The sequence below is a fragment of the Mobula hypostoma genome, chromosome 8 (assembly GCF_963921235.1).
Source record: "Mobula hypostoma chromosome 8, sMobHyp1.1, whole genome shotgun sequence".
In the NCBI taxonomy this organism is placed as follows: Eukaryota; Metazoa; Chordata; class Chondrichthyes; order Myliobatiformes; family Myliobatidae; genus Mobula; species Mobula hypostoma.
The window spans coordinates 211,326-231,975 of NC_086104.1; the positions used below are offsets into that span (position 1 = coordinate 211,326).

General features: G+C 45.5%; 1 protein-coding gene across 1 annotated transcript in view; it reads left to right on the forward strand.

The window, feature by feature from the left end:
- LOC134350315 (EMILIN-1-A-like) overlaps positions 1-20,650 on the forward strand; it is a 108,811-nt gene that overhangs the window by 59,211 nt on the left and 28,950 nt on the right. Inside the window, exons 4-5 of the mRNA XM_063055358.1 lie at positions 1,866-2,029; positions 2,163-4,337. Of these exons, the coding sequence (XP_062911428.1) occupies positions 1,866-2,029; positions 2,163-4,337 (2,339 nt within the window). The remainder of the gene's footprint in view (positions 1-1,865; positions 2,030-2,162; positions 4,338-20,650) is intronic.

A 20,650-nucleotide genomic window follows, 5' to 3' on the forward strand; every position in this document is an offset into this window, starting at 1 on the left:
GTATAATATGATAAGGAATATTCAGCATGGCTTTGTCAAAAGCAGGTCGTGTCTATCCAGCCTGATTGAATTTCTTGAAGATGTCACTAAACACATTGGTGAAGGTAGAGCAGTGGATGTAGTGTATATGGATTTCAGTGAGGCATTTGATAAGGTTCCCCATGCAAGGCTTATTGAGAAAGTAAGGAGGCATGTGATCCAAGGGGACCTTGCTTTGTGGATCCAGAATTGGCTTGCCCACAGAAGGCAAAGAGTGGTTGTAGACAGGTCATATTCTGCATGGAGGTCAGTGACCAGTGGTGTGCCTCAGGGATCTGTTCTGGGACTCCTTCTCTTCGTGATTTTTATAAATGACCTGGATGAGGAAGTGGAGGGATGTGTTAGTAAATTTGCTGATGATACAAAGGTTGAGGGTGTTGTGGATAGTGTGGAGGGCTGTCAGAGGTTACAGCGGGACATTGATAGGATGCAAAACTGGGCTGAGAAGTGGCAGATGGAGTTCAACCCAGATAAGTGTGAGGTGGTTCATTTTGGGAGATCAAATATGATGACAGAATATAGTATTAATGGTAAGACTCTTGGCAGTGTGGAGGATTAGAGGGTTCTTGGGGTCAGAGTCCATAGGACACTCAAAACTGCTGCGCAGGTTGACTCTGTGGTTAAGAAGGCACATGGTGCATTGGCCTTCATCAACCATAGGATTGAGTTTAAAAGCTGAGAGGTAATCTCACAGCTATATAGGGCCCTGGTCAGACCCCACTTGGAGTACTGTGCTCAATTCTGGTCACCTCACTACAGGAAGGATGTGGAAACCATAGAAAGGGTGCAGAGGAGATTTACAAGGATGTTGCCTGGATTGGGGAGCATGCCTTATGAGAATAGGTTGAGTGAACTTGGCCTTTTCTCCTTGTAGTGACGGATGATAAGAGGTGACCTGATAGAGGTGTATAAGATGATGAGAGGCATTGATCGTGTGGATAGTCAGAGGCTTTCTCCCAGGGCTGACATTGCTATCATGAGAGGGCACAGTTTTAAGGTGCTTGGAAGTGGACACAGAGGAGATGTCAGGGGTAAGTTTTTTACTTAGAGAGTGGTGAGTGCATGGAATGGGCTGCCGGCAACGGTGCTGGAGGCGGATACGATAGGGTCTTTTAAGAGACTCCTGGATAATTACATGGAGCTTCGAAAAATAGTGGGCTATGTGTAACCCTAGGTAATTTCTAAAGTAAGTACAAGTTTGGCACAACATTGTGGGCTGAAGGGCCTGTATTGTGCTGTAGTTTTTCTCTGTTTCTATGAGCCATGCCACTTTAAAAACATTGGCACATTCACAAGAATGGCCACAGCCTATCAGCTTATGCAGCAACTTTGAGGGATCTCTGGATGTGGACATCAAGATCCTTCTTTCTCCACACTGTTAAGAATCTTGGCATTAATCTTGTATTCTGCCTTCAATTTCAACCTTCCAAAGTGAATCACTTCCCACTTTTCTGGGTTGAACTGCATCTGCCACTTCTCAGCCCAGCTCTGAATCCTATCAATATCCCATTATAACCTACAATAACTTTCCATGCTTTGCACAACACCACCAACTTTTGTATCATCTGCAAACTTACTAACCCACATTCCACTTCCTTATTCAATTCTTTTATAAAAATCACAACGAGCTGGCATCCCAGAACAAATCCCTACAGAAGACCACTGGTCACTGACCCCCAGGCAGAATACATTCCTTTAACAACCGCCTTATGCTTTCTGTGGGCAAGCCAATTCTGTATCTGGATCCCACTGTGCCTCCTGGCCTTGCTTCCATGTATGGGTCTCATAGCTACTGATTGTCCTCCTATGAAATTTGCCTCTCAAAGGTATCGTTCCTTTATGAAACCACGATACAAAATTGCCTACAAAATGGTTTCTGAAATGGAATGGAGGTGTTGTCACGGTTATTCCGGAGATGACTGTTCAGTGAGTCTACCTGGATTGATTGAGGAAGAGAGCTCAAGGCCTGATAACAAACAACCAGAGGAAGGTAAGGCACTCTGTTTCTGGCCATTCAGCCCCTTCCTGAATTGTACACCACACTGGGTGGGGCTTGGTCCTGTCATCAGCAGCTCCATACTTCCTAGCAGGTCATTGATTATCTCCTCATTGTCTGATCACAGATGGAAACAACTTGGATAAATCTCGTCAAATGGAGGAGAAAATCCACAGCCTAACCCAGCAAGTCCATAGACTGCAGAACACCATTGAAACAATGACAGAGAAGTTTCAAGAGGAAATGCAGAGAGTGATCGAGAGAGCAGTGAATGGGGAACAGCCAGCCGACGCTGCCTCTCACACAGACGTGAAGGAGACCATCAATGAGATTCAGAACAAACTCCAACAGATTGACAACCGAGTGAGGGAGCATGATACTGAGATTGACCTCTTGAATACCATTGGAGCATCTGGAACAGCTGGCACCCCGTCTGAGGTCGGCCAGAAGTTGTCTGACCTGAAGGAGGAACTGGTACAGGAGGTGGAACTTCGAATTCAGCACTCCTGTTTCTCTTGTCGGGCTGACATCGAACTTCTACGACAGCAGCAGGAGACATTCAGGCAAAGGCTGCAAGATCTGGGAAGAATATTTAATAGGACTGAGCAGCACAATCGGCTTCTCATAGAGGGCATGCACAAACACCTCACTGGGCTGACTACTTCAGTGGATGACTCCTGCTGCCGGGAAACAGAAAGCATTCAGGCAAAGATGGAGGATGTTGAAGGCAAGCTTGTGTCCCTCTCTGATGTGGTGACTGGACTGGAACAGAGGTTACACAGAAAGTCTCCATCTCCTGATTTCTCTTCAGGAACCTCTCTGTGGGATGATCAATTGCAAAATCTTGGACAGAAACTGAATCTGACTGAGATGCGCCTTGAGAAGCACATTGTGAGCCAGCTGGAGCATCTGAGAAATGAATTTGGGGATAAAATCCATGAGAATGAGGAACGGATCAACACAGTGGTGTCTGTTCTGGGCAACTCCACAGTCTTTGATGACTGGCTGAGAGAGACAGTTCGTGGAATAGGTGAGGATGTCACAACTCTGAAGAAGAACATGGGGGAAGATGGACACAACCTGGAGTCAGTGGTGAGTCAACTGCACCAACTGGAGTCTAAGGTGGAAGCGGCTGTCAGTGGCTGTGCTCAGAACTGTAACTCTTCACTTCTCACTCAGGATGGACAAGATACTGCTCAGATGTTGGAGCTTTTAACAAAGCTTCAGATAAAGACAGCAGAGAATGAGATGAACATTCGGGACACTGGGAAGAGGGTGCATAACCTGACTATGGGAGGACGTTCACTGAGAAACAGACTACAACAGTTTGGGGAGGAAGTTAAGCAGTTGGAATCAATGTCTCATTCTAATGAGGACCGAATGAGATTCGTTAACTCCGGCCTCAGGGGCTTGGAAGGTAAACTGCAGTCTTCAGCTGAGACCAGTTTAACGATCTGTAACACCATGAAAGATGAAGTCCTTCGGAGCGGGGAGGAAACAAAGAGACAAGTTGAGCAGCTGAGTGAGGAGCTGGAAAAAGTGAGGCAGAGATTCAGCCGTTTGGAGAGTGATTGCAGACACTCCTGCTCACGAGTTCAGACTGAATTCAACAAGTTTAAAGTGGAGCTTGGTGACCCAAACAAACAGTATGAAGACTTGCTATTAAAAATAGAAAACTTCAACAATACGCTCCAAAGGCTTGGAATGTTTGGTGGCAATTTGGGGATTGATCTCGGATCGATAAATGGGGAGCTACGAGATGTCATCTTAACCTTCAACTCAGTAAATAATACGATAAAGGCCCTTCAAGATATTGTCCATCAGCAAGGCCACAACACCGATAAACTGAACACGACCTTCTACATAAATGCCAATAAACTGAAGACAGACGTCAGCAGGATCCAGGAGAAAATATTTGATCACATTGAGGACACAGGCAACAAGCTTGTCAACTTCCAGAATGAATTAGGGAAGGTGAGAAGCCAGATAGTGGTGGGCAGTGAATGCAAAAGTTCTGGAGAAAGGCTAGAAGAACGAATGTCCAGGATGGAGCAAGTCTGCAACAAGCTAGATTCTGTCTTGCAGAGTTTGGAGAAGATCAAAGAGGGTTTAAACCGACACGTTTCAAGCCTGTGGAATTGCCAACGGGATTTCAATGCCTCATTGCAGAGACACTCTGAAGAGTTACAAAATATCAAAAATACTCACCTAACAAATCTCAAACAAAAAATATCATTGCTCAATCATTCGGTGTCTGAGATACACACAGAAATTCACAACTTCACCGTGCAGGAATTCACAGGTGAGTTCAATGACGAAATCGAACTAAAACAGATTCATTCTGTTCTGGTGGGAATAATCTGTCACTGCATAACACGAGGGCACAGTACTGGTGGGGATGGGTCTGTCACTGTATAACACTGGCATACAGTACCAGTGGTGATGGGTCTTTCACTGTATAACACTGGGGTACAGTACCATTGGAAATGGGTCTGTCACTGTATAACACTGGGGTACAGTACCACTGGAACTAGGTCTCTCACTGTATAACACTGGGGTACAGTACCGGTGGGGATGGGTCTGTCACTGTATAACACTGGCATACAGTACCAGTGGTGATGGGTCTTTTACTGTATAACACTGGGGTACAGTACCATTGGAAATGGGTCTGTCACTGTATAACACCAGGGCACAGTACCAGTGGTGATGGGTCTTTCACTGTATAACACCGGGGTACAGTACTGGTGGGGATGGGTCTGTCACTGCATAACACCAGGGTACAGTACCTTTGGGGATGGGTCTGTCACTATATAGCTGTGGGGTACAGTAACCGTGGGGATCACTCTGTCACTGTATAACACTGGTGTGCAGTACCAGTGGGGATAGGTCTGTCAGTGTATGAATCCACCGGCTATCTCACCCTCGATCCCTTACAATGTACAGTATATCACCTTCCAGACTCAATGTGGACAGCATACACAAAATTCTGGAGGACTTCATCAGGTCTGGCTGCATCTATGGTGCTAGATAAACAATCGACATTTTGGCTCAGTAAGAAAGTGGGAAGTAGCCTGAATAAGATGGTGGGGGGAGGGGCAACGTGTACAAGCTGGCAGGTGATAGGTGAGGGGGACAGTGGGTGGGTGCGGATAAAGTAAGAAGCTGGGAGGAAAAGATAAAGGGCTGAAGAAGGAATCTGATTGGAGGGGAGAGTGGACTATGGAAGAAAGGAAGGAAGGGGGCAACTAGAGGTAGGTGATGGGCAGATGAGAGGAAGAAGAAAGGTGAGAGGATAACTAGAAAGGGGAATGGAAAATGAGAGAAGAAGTTGGGGAAGAAGTTATCAGGTTAGAAAAATCAATGTTTGTATGTCAGGTTGGAGGCTTCCCAGATGGATTATGGGGTATATTGCGCCTCCAACCTGAGGGTGGCCTCATCGTAGCAGTAGAGAATGCCATGGACTGACATGTCAGAAAGTAGCCACTCATTTCAATTCAACTTCCTATTCCCATCCTGAAAGCTTTTTTAATCAATAGAAAGAGGGTCAGAATCATCTTTAATATCCCTGGTATATTTTGTGAAATTTGTTAACCTTGCAGCAGTTGTACTATGCAATACGTGATAACAGAGGGGGAAAAAACTAGAATTTCTGTAAGTATATATTTTTTTTTCCTCTGGGTTTTCTGCCGAAGCTTTCCCCATGAGTGGGTGTAGCTGCCAGGCAGCAGAGGTTTGAGATCAGAGTTTCCCTTCTCCTAGATCATATTCTGCATGGAGGTCGGTGACCAGTGGTGTGCCTCAGGGATCTGTTCTGGGATCCCTACTCTTTGTGATTTTTATAAATGACCTAGATGAGGAAGTGGAGGGATGGGTTAGTAAATTTGCTGATGACACAAAGGTTGGGGGTGTTGTGGATAGTGTGGACGGCTGTCAGAGGTTACAGCGCAACAACAGGATGCAAAACTGGGCTGAGAAGTGGCAGATGGAGTTCAACCCAGGTAACTGTGAGGTGGTTCATTTTGGTAGGTCAAATATGATGGCAGAATAGAGTAGTGTGGAGGATCAGAGGAATCTTGGGGTCCAAGTCCATAGGACACTCAAAGTTTCTATGCAGGTTGACTCTGTGGTTAAGAAGGCATACGGTGCATTGGCCTTCATGAACCGTGGGATTGAGTTTAAGAGCCAAGAGGTAATGTTGCAACTATAGAGGACCCTGGTCAGACTCTTCTTAGAGTACTGTGCTCAGTTCTGGTCACCTCACTACTGGAAGGATGTGGAAACCATAGAAAGGGTGCAGAGGAGATATACAAGGATGTTGCCTGGATTGGGAAGCATGCCTTATGAGAATAGGTTAAGTGAACTTGGCCTTTTCTCCTTGGAGCGACAGAGGATCAGAGCTGACCTGATAGAGGTGTACAAGTTAATGAGAGGCATTGATTGCGTGGATAGTCTGAGGCTTTATCTGAGGGTTGAAATGGCTAGCATGAGAGGGCATAGTTTTAAGGTGCTTGGAAGTAGGTACAGAGGAGATATCAGGGGTAAGTTTTTTTATGCAGAGGGTGGTGGTGAGTACATGGAATGGGGTGGCGGTGGTGGACGTGGAAACAATAGGGTCTTTTAAGAGACTCCTGGATGGATACATGGAACTGAGAAACATAGAGGGCTATGGGTAAGCCCAGGTAGTACTAAGGTAAGGACATGTTCGGCACAGCTTTGTGGGCCGAAGGGTCTGTATTGTGTTGTAGGTTTTCTATGTTCTATGTTCTAGATATATATATATATTTAAATAAGTCCTGTTTTAAAAAAAGGAAGTGAGAAAGTAGTGTGGTAGTGTTCATGGGCTCAACGTGTATTCGGAAATTGGATGGCAGAGGGGATAGATAGATAGATAGATATACTTTATTAATCCCGAGGGAAATTTAGTTTCGTTACAGCCGCACCATCAGGATGAAACTGTTGATGCTTTCTTGATGGTCCCTCCTTCCTAACAGTTACAAGGAGAAGAGACCATTTCCTGGGTGGTGAGGGTCATTAATGATGGAGGCTGCATTGTGAGGTACTGCTTGTTGAAGATGCAGTCGCTCTGTGAAGGAGGCTGGTGCCCATGATGGAGCTGGCTAACTTTACACCTCTCTGCACCTTACTTCGATCCTGTACAGTAGCACCCCTCCACTCCACCTCCGCGGCCACCAACCCCCCGCCAGGCCAGATGGTAATGCAACCAGTCACAATGTTCTCCATTCTACATCTGTAGAAATCTGTGAGTGCTTTTGGTGACATACCAAATCTCCACAAGCTCCGAATGAAATATAGCCACTGTCTTGTCTTCTTCATAGCTTCATTGATATATTGGTTCCAGGTTAGATCCTCCGAGATATTGACACCCAGGGAACATGAAATTGCTCACTCTCTTCACTTCTGATCCGTCTATGAGGATTGTTGTGTGTTCCCTTGTCTTATCCTTTCTGAAGTCCACAATCAGCTCTTCAGTCTTACTGACGTTAAGGTTGTTGCTGTGACACTGCTCAACTAACTGGTGTATCTTATTCATCACCATCTGATCTTCTACAAACAATGGCGGTATCATCAGCAAACTTATAGATGGCATTTGAGCTATGCCTAGCTACACAGTCATGAGTATAGAGAGAGTAGAGCAGTGGGCTAAGCACACATCCCTGAGGTGTGCCAGTGTTGATCAGTGAGGTGGAGACATTATTATCAATCCGCACAGATTGTGGTCTTAAGTTAGGAAGTCAAGGATCCAGTTGCAGAGCGAGGTACAGAGGCCCAGGTTCTGTAGTTTTTCATTCAGAACTGTAGGAACGATGGTGTTAAATGCTGAACTATAATCGATGAACAGCATCCTGGCATAGGTATTTGTATTTTCCAGGTGATCTAAAGCCATGTTGACAGCCAGTGAGATTGTAGACCTATTGTGGAGATAGGCAAATTGCAGTAGGCCCCAGTCCTTGCAGAGGCAGCAGTTGATTCCAGTCATAACCGACCCTCAAAGCTCTTCATCCCTGTAGATGTGAGTGCTACTGGATATTGGTTTTAAGGCAGCTCTCCCTGCTCTTCCTGGGCACTGGTATGATTGTACTTTTGAAGCAGATGGGAAGTTCCAGCTGTAACAATGAGAGATTGGAAATGTCTTTGAGCACCTCTGACAGTTGATTGGCACAGATTTTCAGAGCCTTACCAGGTAGGTCATCGGAGCCTGTCACCTTGCGTGGGTTCACCCTTTTGAAGGCCTGACATTGGCCTCCGAAACAGGGATATCAGGGTCACCAGGTGCAGCAGGGATCTTCACAGCTGTAGTTATCTTCTCCCTTTCAAAGTGAGCACAAAAAGCATTTAACTCATCTGGGAGAGAAGCATTACTGCCGTTCCTGATGTTGGGTTTCGCCTTATTGAAAGTAATGTCCTGAAATAATCCCTGACAGAGTTGATGTGCATCCAATATCACCTCCAAACTCACTCGAAATTGTCCTTTAGCTCTTGAAATAGCCCTCTGCAAATTATACCTTGTACAGATCTGGGTCGTCAGACTTGAATGCCATAACTCTAGCCCTCAACAGACTATGAATCTCCTGGTTCATCCACGGCTTTTGATTGGGTATGTACAGTAAGTTGTGGTAGGCACACATTCATCCACACAGGTTTTAATGAGGTCAGTGACAGCTATGACATACTCATTCAGACTCGAAGATAAATCTCTGAATACGGTCAGGTCCACTGATTCAAAGCAGTCCTGTAGGCGTTCCTGTGCTTCCCTTGTCCATACCGTCCTGGTACTGAGTACCGGTGCTTCAGTCTTCAGTCTCTGCCTATAATCGGGGAATAGCGGAACAGCCAGGTGATCAGACTTCCCAAAATGTGGGTGTGGAATAGCACAGTAAGTGCTCTTGATGGTGGTGTAACAGTGGTCCAGTGTGATGGTTCCTCTGGTACTACAAGTGATTTGTTAGAAATAATTATTTAGAGAACTTTCCAAGCTGGCCTGGTTAAAATCCCCCAGAATAATGGGAAAACATCGGGATGTACTGCTTCATGCCTGTTGATCACATCACTTAGTTTGTTTAGAGCCTGTTTGACATTGGCCTAAGGTGTAATGTACACCACTACCAAAAGATCACGGAAATCTTAGCAGTAAGTAAAATGGATGACACTTGATCACGAGGTGTTCCAGGTCTGGTGAACAGGACTCGAACAGCATCGCCATGTTTGTACACAATAAGGAGTTAGTCATGAAGCTCACTCCTCTCCAACTGTCGTATCTTGGCGGTGTATTGTGAATCAGTCAATCTGAATCATTGTGTCCAGAATGAAGGGGTTAACCAAGATTCCATGAAGCAAAACACGCAAGTGATCCTATTGTCTCTCTGATACAGACAGCACCCTAGCTCTGAGATCATCAATTTTATTTACCTGGGACTGTAGGTTTGCCAGCAAGATGGGCGGTACTGGGAGTCGAAAGTTTTGTTTTCATAAACGAACTCTTAGCCCAGGTTGGCAACCTCTCTTTCGCCATCTTAAAAGCGAACCATCCCAGTGCCTGCAACCAGTTTTGTTGATTTTAAGTAGCAATAGATTTATTTTAATCGCATGAAAATGGCGATACTAACAGTACAGATTTTAGATGTAGATGTGGTTTCCATCTGTAGCGGTCTGAGATGGGAGTATTCGATAGGAGCCTTTGATGTGAATAAAGGGAGCCTTTTCTGGTTGGCTGCTGGTAACTATTGATGCTCCACAGGGGTCTGTGTTGGGGCCAATTCTTTTTACGTTATATGTCAATGATTTCGATGATGTAATTGATGGCTGTGTTGCAAAGTATGCAGACAATATGAAGCTACGTGGAGGGACAGGTTGTTTTAGAAACACAGAAACATAGATGCAGGAGTAGGCCATTCGGTTCTTCGAGCCTGCACCGCCATTTATTATGATCATGGCTAATCATCCAACTCAGAACCCCGCCCCATCCTTCCCTCCATACCCCCTGATCCCCGTAGCCACAAGGGCCATATCTAACTCCCTCTTAAATACAGCCAATGAACTGGCCTCAACTGTTTCCTGTGGCAGAGAATTCCACAGATTCACCACTCTCTGTGTGAAGAAGTTTTTCCTAATCTTGGTCCTAAAAGGCATCCCCTTTATCCTCAAACTGTGACCCCTTGTTCTGGACTTCCCCAACATCGGGAACAATCTTCCTGCATCTAGCCTGTCCAATCCCTTTAGGATTTTATACGTTTCAATCAGATCCCCCCTCAATCTTCTAAATTCCAATCAGTACAAGCCCAGTTCATCCAGTCTTTCTTCATATGAAAGTCCTGCCATCCCAGGAATCAATCTGGTGAACTTTCTTTGTACTCCCTCTATGGCAAGGATGTCTTTCCTCAGATTAGGGGACCAAAACTGCACACAATACTCCAGGTGTGGTCTCACCAAGGCCTTGTACAACTGCAGTAGTACCTCCCTGCTCCTGTACTCGAATCCTCTCGCTATAAATGCCAGCATACCAATCGCCTTTTTCACCGCCTGCTGTACCTGCATGCCCACTTTCAATGACTGGTGTATAATGACACCCATGTCTCGTTGCACCTCCCCTTTTCCTAATCGGCCACCATTCAGATAATAATCTGTTTTCCTATTTTTGCCAGCAAAGTGGATAACTTCACATTTATCCACATTAAATGTGGATAAATGTGAAGTTATCCACTTTGGCTTTGTGTGTCAATGCAAGGAGCATTCGTAATAAGGTGGATGAATTGAAAGTGCAGATTGTTATTAATGATTATGATATAGTTGGGATCACAGTGACATGGCTCCAGGGTGACCAAGGATGGGAGCTCAACGTTCAGGGATATTTAATATTCAGGAGGGATAGATATGGAGGAAGGGGAGATGGGGTGGCGTTGCTGGTTAAAGAAGAGATTAACGCAATAGAAAGGAAGGACATAAGCCGGGAAGATGTGGAATCGATATGGGTAGAGCTGCGTAACACTAAGGGGCAGAAGACGCTGGTGGGAGTTGTGTACAGGCCACCTAACAGTAGTAGTGAGGTCAGAGATGGTATTAAACAGGAAATTAGAAATGTGTGCAATAAAGGAACAGCAGTTATAATGGGTGACTTCAATCTACATGTAGATTGGGTGAACCAAATTGGTAAAGGTGCTGAGGAAGAGGATTTCTTGGAATGTATGCGGGATGGTTTTTTGAACCAACATGTCGAGGAACCAACTGGAGAGCAGGCTATTCTGGACTGGGTTTTGAGCAATGAGGAAGGGTTAATTAGCAATCTTGTCCTGAGAGGCCCCTTGGGTAAGAGTGACCATAATATGGTGGAATTCTTCATTAAGATGGAGAGTGACATAGTTAATTCAGAAACAAAGGTTCTGAACTTAAAGAGGGATAACTTTGAAGGTATGAGACGTGAATTAGCTAAGATAGACTGGCAAATGACACTTAAAGGATTGACGGTGGATATGCAATGGCAAGCATTTAAAGATTGCATGGATGAACTACAACAATTGTTCATCCCAGTTTGGCAAAAGAATAAATCAAGGAAGGTAGTGCACCCGTGGCTGACAAGAGAAATTAGGGATAGTATCAATTCCAAAGAAGAAGCATACAAATTAGCCAGAGAAAGTGGCTCACCTGAGGACTGGGAGAAATTCAGAGTTCAGTAGAGGAGGACAAAGGGCTTAATTAGGAAGGGGAAAAAGATTATGAGAGAAAACTGGCAGGGAACATAAAAACTGACTGTAAAAGCTTTTATAGATATGTAAAAAGGAAAAGACTGGTAAAGACAAATGTAGGTCCCCTACAGACAGAAACAGGTGAATTGATTATGGGGAGCAAGGGCATGGCAGACCAATTGAATAATTACTTTGAGAAAGCAGGGAGGCCACAGAAGGACTTAGACAGATTAGGAGAATGGGCAAAGAAATGACAGATAGAATACAGTGTCAGGAAGTGTACGGACATGCACTTCGGTAGAAAAATACAAGTGTAGACGATTTTCTAAACGGAGAGAAAATTCAAAAATCTGAGGTACAAAGGGACTTTGGGAGTCCTCATGCAGGATTCCCTAAAGATTAATTTTCAGGTTGAGTCAGTGGTGAGGAAGGTAAATGCAATGTTAGCATTAATTTCAAAAGGACTAAGATATAAAAGCAAGGACATAATGTTGGGATTTTATAAAGCGCTGTAAGGCTTCACTTGGAGTATTGTGAGCAGTTTTGGGCCCCTTACCTAAGAAAGGATGTGTTGAAACTGGAGAGGGCTCAAGGGAGGTTCATGAATATGTTTCCGATTTGAAAGGCTTTCCATGTGAAGAGCATTTGATGGCTCTGGACCTGTACTCACTAGAAATCAAAAGAATGAGGGGTGACCTCATTGATCTTTCAAAAATCGATAGGTTCTGGCATGGTTCCGGAAGACTGGAAGATTGCAAATGTCACTCCGCTATTTAAGAAGGGGGCAAGGAAGCAAAAAGGAAATTATTGACCTGTTAGCTTGACATCGGGGGTTGGGAAGTTGTTGGAGTCGATTGTCAAGGATGAGGTTACAGAGTACCTGGAGGCATATGACAAGATAGGCAGAACTCAGCATGGATTCCTTAAAGGAAAATCCTGCCTGACAAACCTATTACAATTTTTTGAGGAAATTACCAGTAGGCTAGACAAGGGAGATGCAGTGGATGTTGTATATTTGGATTTTCAGAAGGCCTTTGACAAGGTGCCACACATGAGGCTACTTAACAAGATAAGAGCCCATGGAATTACGGGAAAGTTACATACGTGGATAGAGCATTGGCTGATTGGCAGGAAACAGAGAGTGGGAATAAAGGGATCCTATTCTGGTTGGCTGCCGGTTACCAGTGGTGTTCCACAGGGATCAGTGTTGGGGCGGCTTCTTTTTACATTGTACATCAACGATTTGGATTATGGAATAGATGGCTTTGTGGCTAAGTTTGCTGACGATACGAAGATAGGTGGAGGGGCCGGTAGTGCTGAGGAAACGGAGAGTCTGCAGAGAGACTTGGATAGATTGGAAGAATGGGCAAAGAAGTGGCAAATGAAGTACAATGTTGGAAAGTGTATGGTTATGCACTTTGGCAGAAAAAATAAACGGGCAGACTATTATTTAAGTGGGGAAAGAATTCAAAGTTCTGAGATGCAACGGGACTTGGGAGTCCTCGTACAGGATACCCTTAAAGTTAACCTCCAGGTTGAGTCAGTAGTGAAGAAGGTGAATGCAATGTTGGCATTCATTTCTAGAGGAATAGAGTATAGGAGCAGGGATGTGATGTTGAGGCTCTATAAGGCGCTGGTGAGACCACACTTGGAGTACTGTGGGCAGTGTTCATCTCCTTATTTAAGAAAGAATGTGCAGACGTTGGAGAGGGAACAGAGAAGATTCACTAGAATGATTCTGGGAATGAGAGGGTTAACATATGAGGAACATTTGTCCATTCTTGGACTGTATTCCCTGGAGTTTAGAAGAATGAGGGGAGACCTCATAGAAACATTCCGAATGTTAAAAGGCATGGACAGAGTGGATGTGGCAAAGTTGTTTCCCATGATGGGGGAGTCTAGTACGAGAGGGCATGACTTAAGGATTGAAGGGCGCCCATTCAGAACAGAAATGCGAAGAAATTTTTTTAGTCAGAGGGTGGTGAATCTATGGAATTTGTTGCCACAGGCAGTAGAGGAGGCCAAGTCATTGGGTGTATTTAAGGCAGAGATTGATAGGTATCTGAGTAGCCAGGGCATCAAAGGTTATGGTGAGAAGGCGGGGGAGTGGGACTAAATAGGAGAAAATGGATCAGCTCATGATAAAATGGCGGAGCAGACTCGATGGGCTGAATGGCCTACTTCTGCTCCTTTGTCTTATGGTCTCATGGTCTAAATAGTGGAAGACCTTGATAGAGTGGATGTGGAGAGGATGTTTCCCATGGTGGGAGAGTATTAACCATAAGACCATTAAATATAGGAGCAGAATTAGGCCATTTGGCCCAGCGACTCTGCCCTGCCATTTCATCAAGGCTGATCCAATTTTCCTCTCAGTCCCAATCTCCTGCCTTCTCACCATATCCCTCCATGCTCTGACCAATCAAGAATCTATCAACCTCTGTCTTAAATATACACAAAGACTTTTCCTCTACAGCTGCCTGTGGCAACGAATGCTGCAATTTACCACTCTCTGGCAAAAGAAATTCCTCATCTCCATTCTAAATGGATGTCCCTCTTTTCTGGGGTTGGGTTGTGCCATCTGGCCTTAGACTCTTAATTAGAGCTTTAAAAGCTGCAACATAATTTTCTGACTTTTGAACTCAGTGCCTCAATTAATAAAGGCAAGCATACCATATGCCTTCTTAACCCTCTGATCAATCTGTGTAGCCAATTTCATGGAGCTATAAACTTGGACCCCTAGGTCTCTCTGCTCAGCAGCACTGTTGCCATCTCAAGTAAATACATGTTTGGCACAGTATTTGGGCCGAAGGGCATGTATCGTGCTGTAGGTTTTCTATCTTTCCATGTTTCTATCTGTTTACATTTGTCCTGCCAAAGTTTACTAACTACGGACAGTTTATTTAATTTACATTTGACCTACCAGCGTTTACTAACCAGGGACAGTTTAGTTCATTTACATTTGACCTATCAGAATTTTCTAACTTAGAAACAGAACATAGAAACATAGAAAACCATAATGAATGCAGTGGATAGAGGGGAACAGGTGGATGTCATATACTTGGATTTCCAGAAGGCGTTCGATAAGGTGCCGCACAAGAGACTTATAAATAAGATACGGATGCATGGAGTCGGAGGAAGTGTATTGGCATGGATAGTGGATTGGTTAACCAGTAGAAGGCAGAGAGTTGATATAAATGGATGTTTCTCCTGTTGGCAGTCAGTAGTGAGTGGGGTGCCACAGGGGTCGGTGCTGGCCCCGCAGCTGTTTACCATTTACATTGAAGATTTGGAAGAGGGGACTGAGTGTGGTGGAGCAAAATTTGCTGATGACACTAAACTGAGTGGAAAAGCAAATTGTACAGAGGATATGGAGAGTCTGCAGAGGGATATAGATAGGTTAAGTGAGTGGGCCAAGGTCTGGTAGATGGAATACAATGTTGGTAAATGTGAAATCATCCACTTTGGAAGGAATAATAGAAGATCAGATTATTATTTAAATGGTGAAAGATTGCAGCATGCTGTTGTGCAAGGGGACTTGGGAGAGCTTGTTCATGAACTGCAAAACGTTGGCTTGCAGATACAACAGGTTATGAAGAAGGCAAGCAGAATGTTGGTCTTCATTGCTAGAGGGACTGAATTCAAGAGCAGGGAGGTCATGCTGCAACTATACAGGGTACTGGTGAGGCCGCACCTGGAGTTCTGTATGCAGTTCTGGTCTCCATACTTGAGGAATGATATACTGGCTTTGGAGGCAGTGCAGAGGAGGTTCACCAGGTTGATTCCAGGGATGAAGGGGTTAACCTACGAGGAAAGATTGAGTCACCTGGGACTATACTTTCTGGCATTCAGAAGAATGAGAGCGGTTCTTATAGAAACATACAAAATTTTGAAAGGGATAGATAAGATAAAAGTAGGAAAATTGTTTCCATTGGTAGGTGAGACTAGAACTAGGGGACATTGCCTCAAGGTTCAGGGGAGAAGATTTAGGATGGAGATGAGGAGAAACTGTTTTTCTCAGAGAGTGTTGAATCTGTGGAATTCTCTGCCTAGGGAAGCAGTTGAGGCTTCTTCACTAAACATAGAAAAAATAGGTGCAGGAGTAGGCCATTCGGCCCTTCGAGCCTGCACCGCCATTTATTATGATCATGGCTGATCATCCAACTCAGAACCCTGCACCAGCCTTCCCTCCATACCCTCTGATCCCCGTAGCCACAAGGGCCATATCTAACTCCCTCTTAAATATAGCCAATGAACTGGCCTCAACTGTTTCCTGTGGCAGAGAATTCCACAGATTCACCACTCTCTGTGTGAAGAAGTTTTTCCTAATCTCGGTCCTAAAAGGCTTCCCCTCTATCCTCAAACTGTGACCCCTCGTTCTGGACTTCCCCAATATCGGGAACAATCTTCCTGCATCTAGCCTGTCCAATCCCTTTAGGATTTTATACGTTTCAATCAGATCCCCCCTCAATCTTCTAAATTCCAATCAGTACAAGCCCAGTTCATCCAGTCTTTCTTCATATGAAAGTCCTGCCATCCCAGGAATCAATCTGGTGAACCTTCTTTGTACTCCCTCTATGGCAAGGATGTCTTTCCTCAGATTAGGGGACCAAAACTGCACACAATACTCCAGGTGTGGTCTCACCAAGGCCTTGTACAACTGCAGTAGTACCTCCCTGCTCCTGTACTCGACTCCTCTTGCTATAAATGCCAGCATACCATTCGCCTTTTTCAGCACCTGCTGTACCTGCATGCCCATTTTCAATGACTGGTGTATAATGACACCCAGGTCTCGTTGCACCTCCCCTTTTCCTAATCGGCCACCATTCAGATAATAATCTGTTTTCCTATTTTTGCTACCAAAGTGGATAACTTCACATTTATCCACATTAAATTGCATCTGCCATGAATTTGCCCACTCACCCAACCTATCCAAGTCACACTGCATCCTCTTAGCATCCTCCTCACAGCTAACACCGCCACCCAGCTTCGTGTCATCCGCAAACTTGGAGATGCTGCATTTAATTCCCTCATCCAAGGCATTAATATATATTGTAAACAACTGGGGTCCCAGCACTGAGCCTTGCAGTACCCCACTGTCACTGCCTGCCATTCTGAAAAGGTCCTGTTTATTCCCACTCTTTGCTTCCTGTCTGCTAACCAATTCTCTATCCACATCAATATCTTACCCCCAATACCGTGTGCTTTAAGCTTGCACACTAATCTCCTGTGTGGGACCTTGTCAAAAGCCTTTTGAAAATCCAAATATACCACGTCCACTGGTTCTCCCCGATCCACTCTACTAGTTACATCCTCAAAAAATTCTATGAGATTCGTCAGACACGATTTTCCTTTCACAAATCCATGCTGACTTTGTCCGATGATTTCACCGCTTTCCAAATGTGCTGTTATCACATCTTTGGTACCTGACTCCAGCAGTTTCCCCACCACCGACGCTAGGCTAACTGGTCTATAATTCCCTGGTTTCTCTCTCCTTCCTTTTTAAGATACAGTTTGATAGGTTTTTACATAGTAAGGGATTTAAGGGTTATGGAGAAAAGACAGGTAGATGGAGCTGAGTTTATGGACAGATCAGCCATGATCTTATTGAATGGTGGGGCAGGATTGATGGGCCGGATGGCCTACTCCTGCTCCTTGTTCTTATGTTCTACAGCACAATACAGGCCCTTCAACTCACAATGCTGTGCGAAACACGTACTTACTTTCAAAATTACCTAGGGTTACCCATTCTAGGCTCTATGTACCTATCTAAGACCCCTTCATATCTGCCTCCACCACCGTTGCTGGCAGCCCATTCCACGCACTCACCACTCTCTGCATAAAAAACTTACCCCTGACATCTCCTCTGTACCTACTTCCAAGCAACTTAAAACCGTGCCCTCTCATGATAACTATCTCAGCCCTGGGAAAAGCCTCTGACTATCCACATGATCAATGCCTCTCATCATCTTATACACCTCTATCAGGTCACCTCTCATCCTCCATTGCCCAAAGGAGAAACGGCCAAGTTTACTCATCCTATTCTCATAAGGCATGCTCCTCAATCCAGGCAACATCCTTCTAGCAACACACACAAAATGCTTATGGAACACAGAAGGCCAGGCAGCATCCATAGGAAGAGGTACAGGCGACTTTTCGGGCCAAGACCCTTTGTCAGGACTAACTGAAAGAAGAAATAGTAAGAGATTTGAGGGGGAGATCCAAAATGATAGGAGAAGACAGGAGGGGGAGGGATGGAGCTAAGAGATGGAAGGTTGATTGGCAAAAGGGATACCAGGCTGGAGAAGGGAGAGGATCATGGGACAGGAGGCCTAGGGAGAAAGAAAGAGGGAGGGGAGCCCAGAGGAAGATGGAGAGCAGGCAACGAGTTATAGTAAGAGGGACAGAGAGAGAAAAAAGAGAGAGAGAAAGAAAGGGGAAAGAATAAATAAATATGAATAAATGGATGGATGGATGGATAAGGTAAGAAGGGGAGGTGGGGCATTAGCGGAAGTTAGAGAAGTCAATGTTCATGCCATCAGGTTGGAGGCTACCCAGACAGAATATAAGGTGTTGTTCCTCCAACCTGAGTGTGGCTTCATCTTTACAGTAGAGGAGGCCGTGGATAGATATATCAGAATGGGAATGGGACATAGAATTTAAAATGTGTGGCCACAGGGAGACCCTGCTTTCTCTGGTGGACAGAGCATAGGTGTTCAGCAAAGCGGTCACCCAGTCTGCGTCGGGTCTCGCCAATATATAGAAGGCCACATCGGGAGCTCCGGACGCAGTATATCACCCCAGTCGACTCACAGGTGAAGTGATGCCTCACCTGGAAGGACTGTTTGGGGCCCTGAATGGTGGTAAGGGAGGAAGTGTAAGGGCATGTGTAGCACTTGTTCCGCTTACAAGGATAAGTGCCGGGAGCGAGAACGGTGGGAAGGGATAGGGGGGATGAATGGACAAGGGAGTCGCGTAGGGAGCGATCCCTGCGGAAAGCAGAGGTGGGGAGGGGGTAAAGATGTGCTTGGTGGTGGGATCCCGTTGGAGGTGGCGGAAGTTACGGAGAATTATATGTTGGACCTGGAGGCTGGTGGGGTGGTAGGTGAGGACAAGGGGAACCCTATTCCTAGTGGGGTAGTGGGAGGATGAAATGAGAGCAGATGTGCGTGAAATGGGAGAGATGCGTTTGAGAGCAGAGTTGATGGTGGAGGAAAGGAAGCCCCTTTCTTTAAAAAAGGAGGACATCTCCTTCGTCCTGGAATGAAAAGTCTCATCCTGAGAGCAGATGCGGCAGAGATGGAGAAATTGCGAGAAGGGGATGGCAGGGAGGAAGTGTAAGGGCATTTGTAGGCTTATAAGGCTATGGACTCTCACAGCTACCTGGACTATTCCTCTTCCCACCCTGTCTCTTGCAAAAATGCCATCCCCTTCTCGCAATTCCTCCATCTCCGCTGCATCTGTTCTCAGGATAAGGCTTTTCATTCCAGAACAAGGAGATGTCCTCCTTTTTTAAAGAAAGGGACTTCTCTTCCTCCACCATCAACTCTGCTCTCAAACGCATCTCTCCCATTTCACACACATCTGCTCACATAAAGATGTGCTTAGTGGTTGGATTCCGTTGGAGGTGGCAGCAGTTACGGAGAATAATATGTTGGACCCGGAGGCTTACGGAGAATAATATGTTGGACCCAGAGGCTTACGGAGAATAATATGTTGGACATCTATCCCTCCCCCCCCCCCCGCCCTCTGCTTTCCGCAGGGATCACTCTCTACACAACTCCCTTGTCCATTCGTCCCCCCCATCCCTCCCCACTGATCTCCCTCCTGGCACTTATCCTTGTAAGCGGAACAAGTGCTGCACATGCCCTTACACTTCCTCCCCTACCACCATTCAGGGCCCCAAACAGTCCTTCCAAGTGAGGCGACACTTCACCTGTGAGTCGGCTGGGGTGATATACTGCGTCCGGTGCTCCCAATGTGGCCTTCTATATATTGGCGAGACCCGACGCAGACTGGGAGACCGCTTTGCTGAACATCCACGCTCTGTCCACCAGAGAAAGCAAGGTCTCCCAGTGGCCACATATTTTAATTCCACATCCCATTCCCATTCTGATATGTCTATCCATGGCCTCCTCTACTGCAAAGATGAAGCCACACTCAGGTTGGAGGAACAACTCCTTATATTCCGTCTGGGTAGCCTCCAACCTGATGGCATGAACATTGACTTCTCTAACTTCCGCTAAGGCCCCACCTCCCCCTCGTACCCCATCCGTTATCTATTTTTATACACACATTCTTTCTCTCACTCTCCTTTTTCTCCCTCTGTCCCTCAGACTATACCCCTTGCCCATCCTCTGGGTTCCCCCCATTTGTCTTTCTCCCTGGGCCTCCTGTCCCATGATCCTCTCATATCCCCTTTGCCAATCACCTGTCCAGCTCTTGGCTCCATTCATCCCCCTCCTGTCTTCTCCTATCATTTTGGTTCTCCCCCTCCCCCTCCCACTTTCAAATCTCTTACTAACTCTTCCTTCATGTTAGTCCTGACGAAGGGTCTCAGCCTGAAACGTCGACTGTACCTCTTCCTAGAGATGCTGCCTGACCTGCTGCGTTCACCAGCAGCTTTGATGTGTGTTGCTTGAATTTCCAGCATCTGCAGAATTCCTGTTGTTAACATCTGCAACCCTCCAATCCTCTGGAACTTCTCCCATCCCCATTGATGATGCAAAGATCATTGCCAGAGGCTCAGCAATCGCCTCCCTCACCTCCCACAGTAGCCTGGGGTATATCTCATCCGGTCCCAGTGACTTATCCAACTTGATGCTCTCCAAAAGCTTCAGCACATCCTCCTTAATGTTTATATGCTCAAGTCCACTGTAAGTCAACCCTACAATTGCCAAGGTCTTTTTCCATAGAGAAT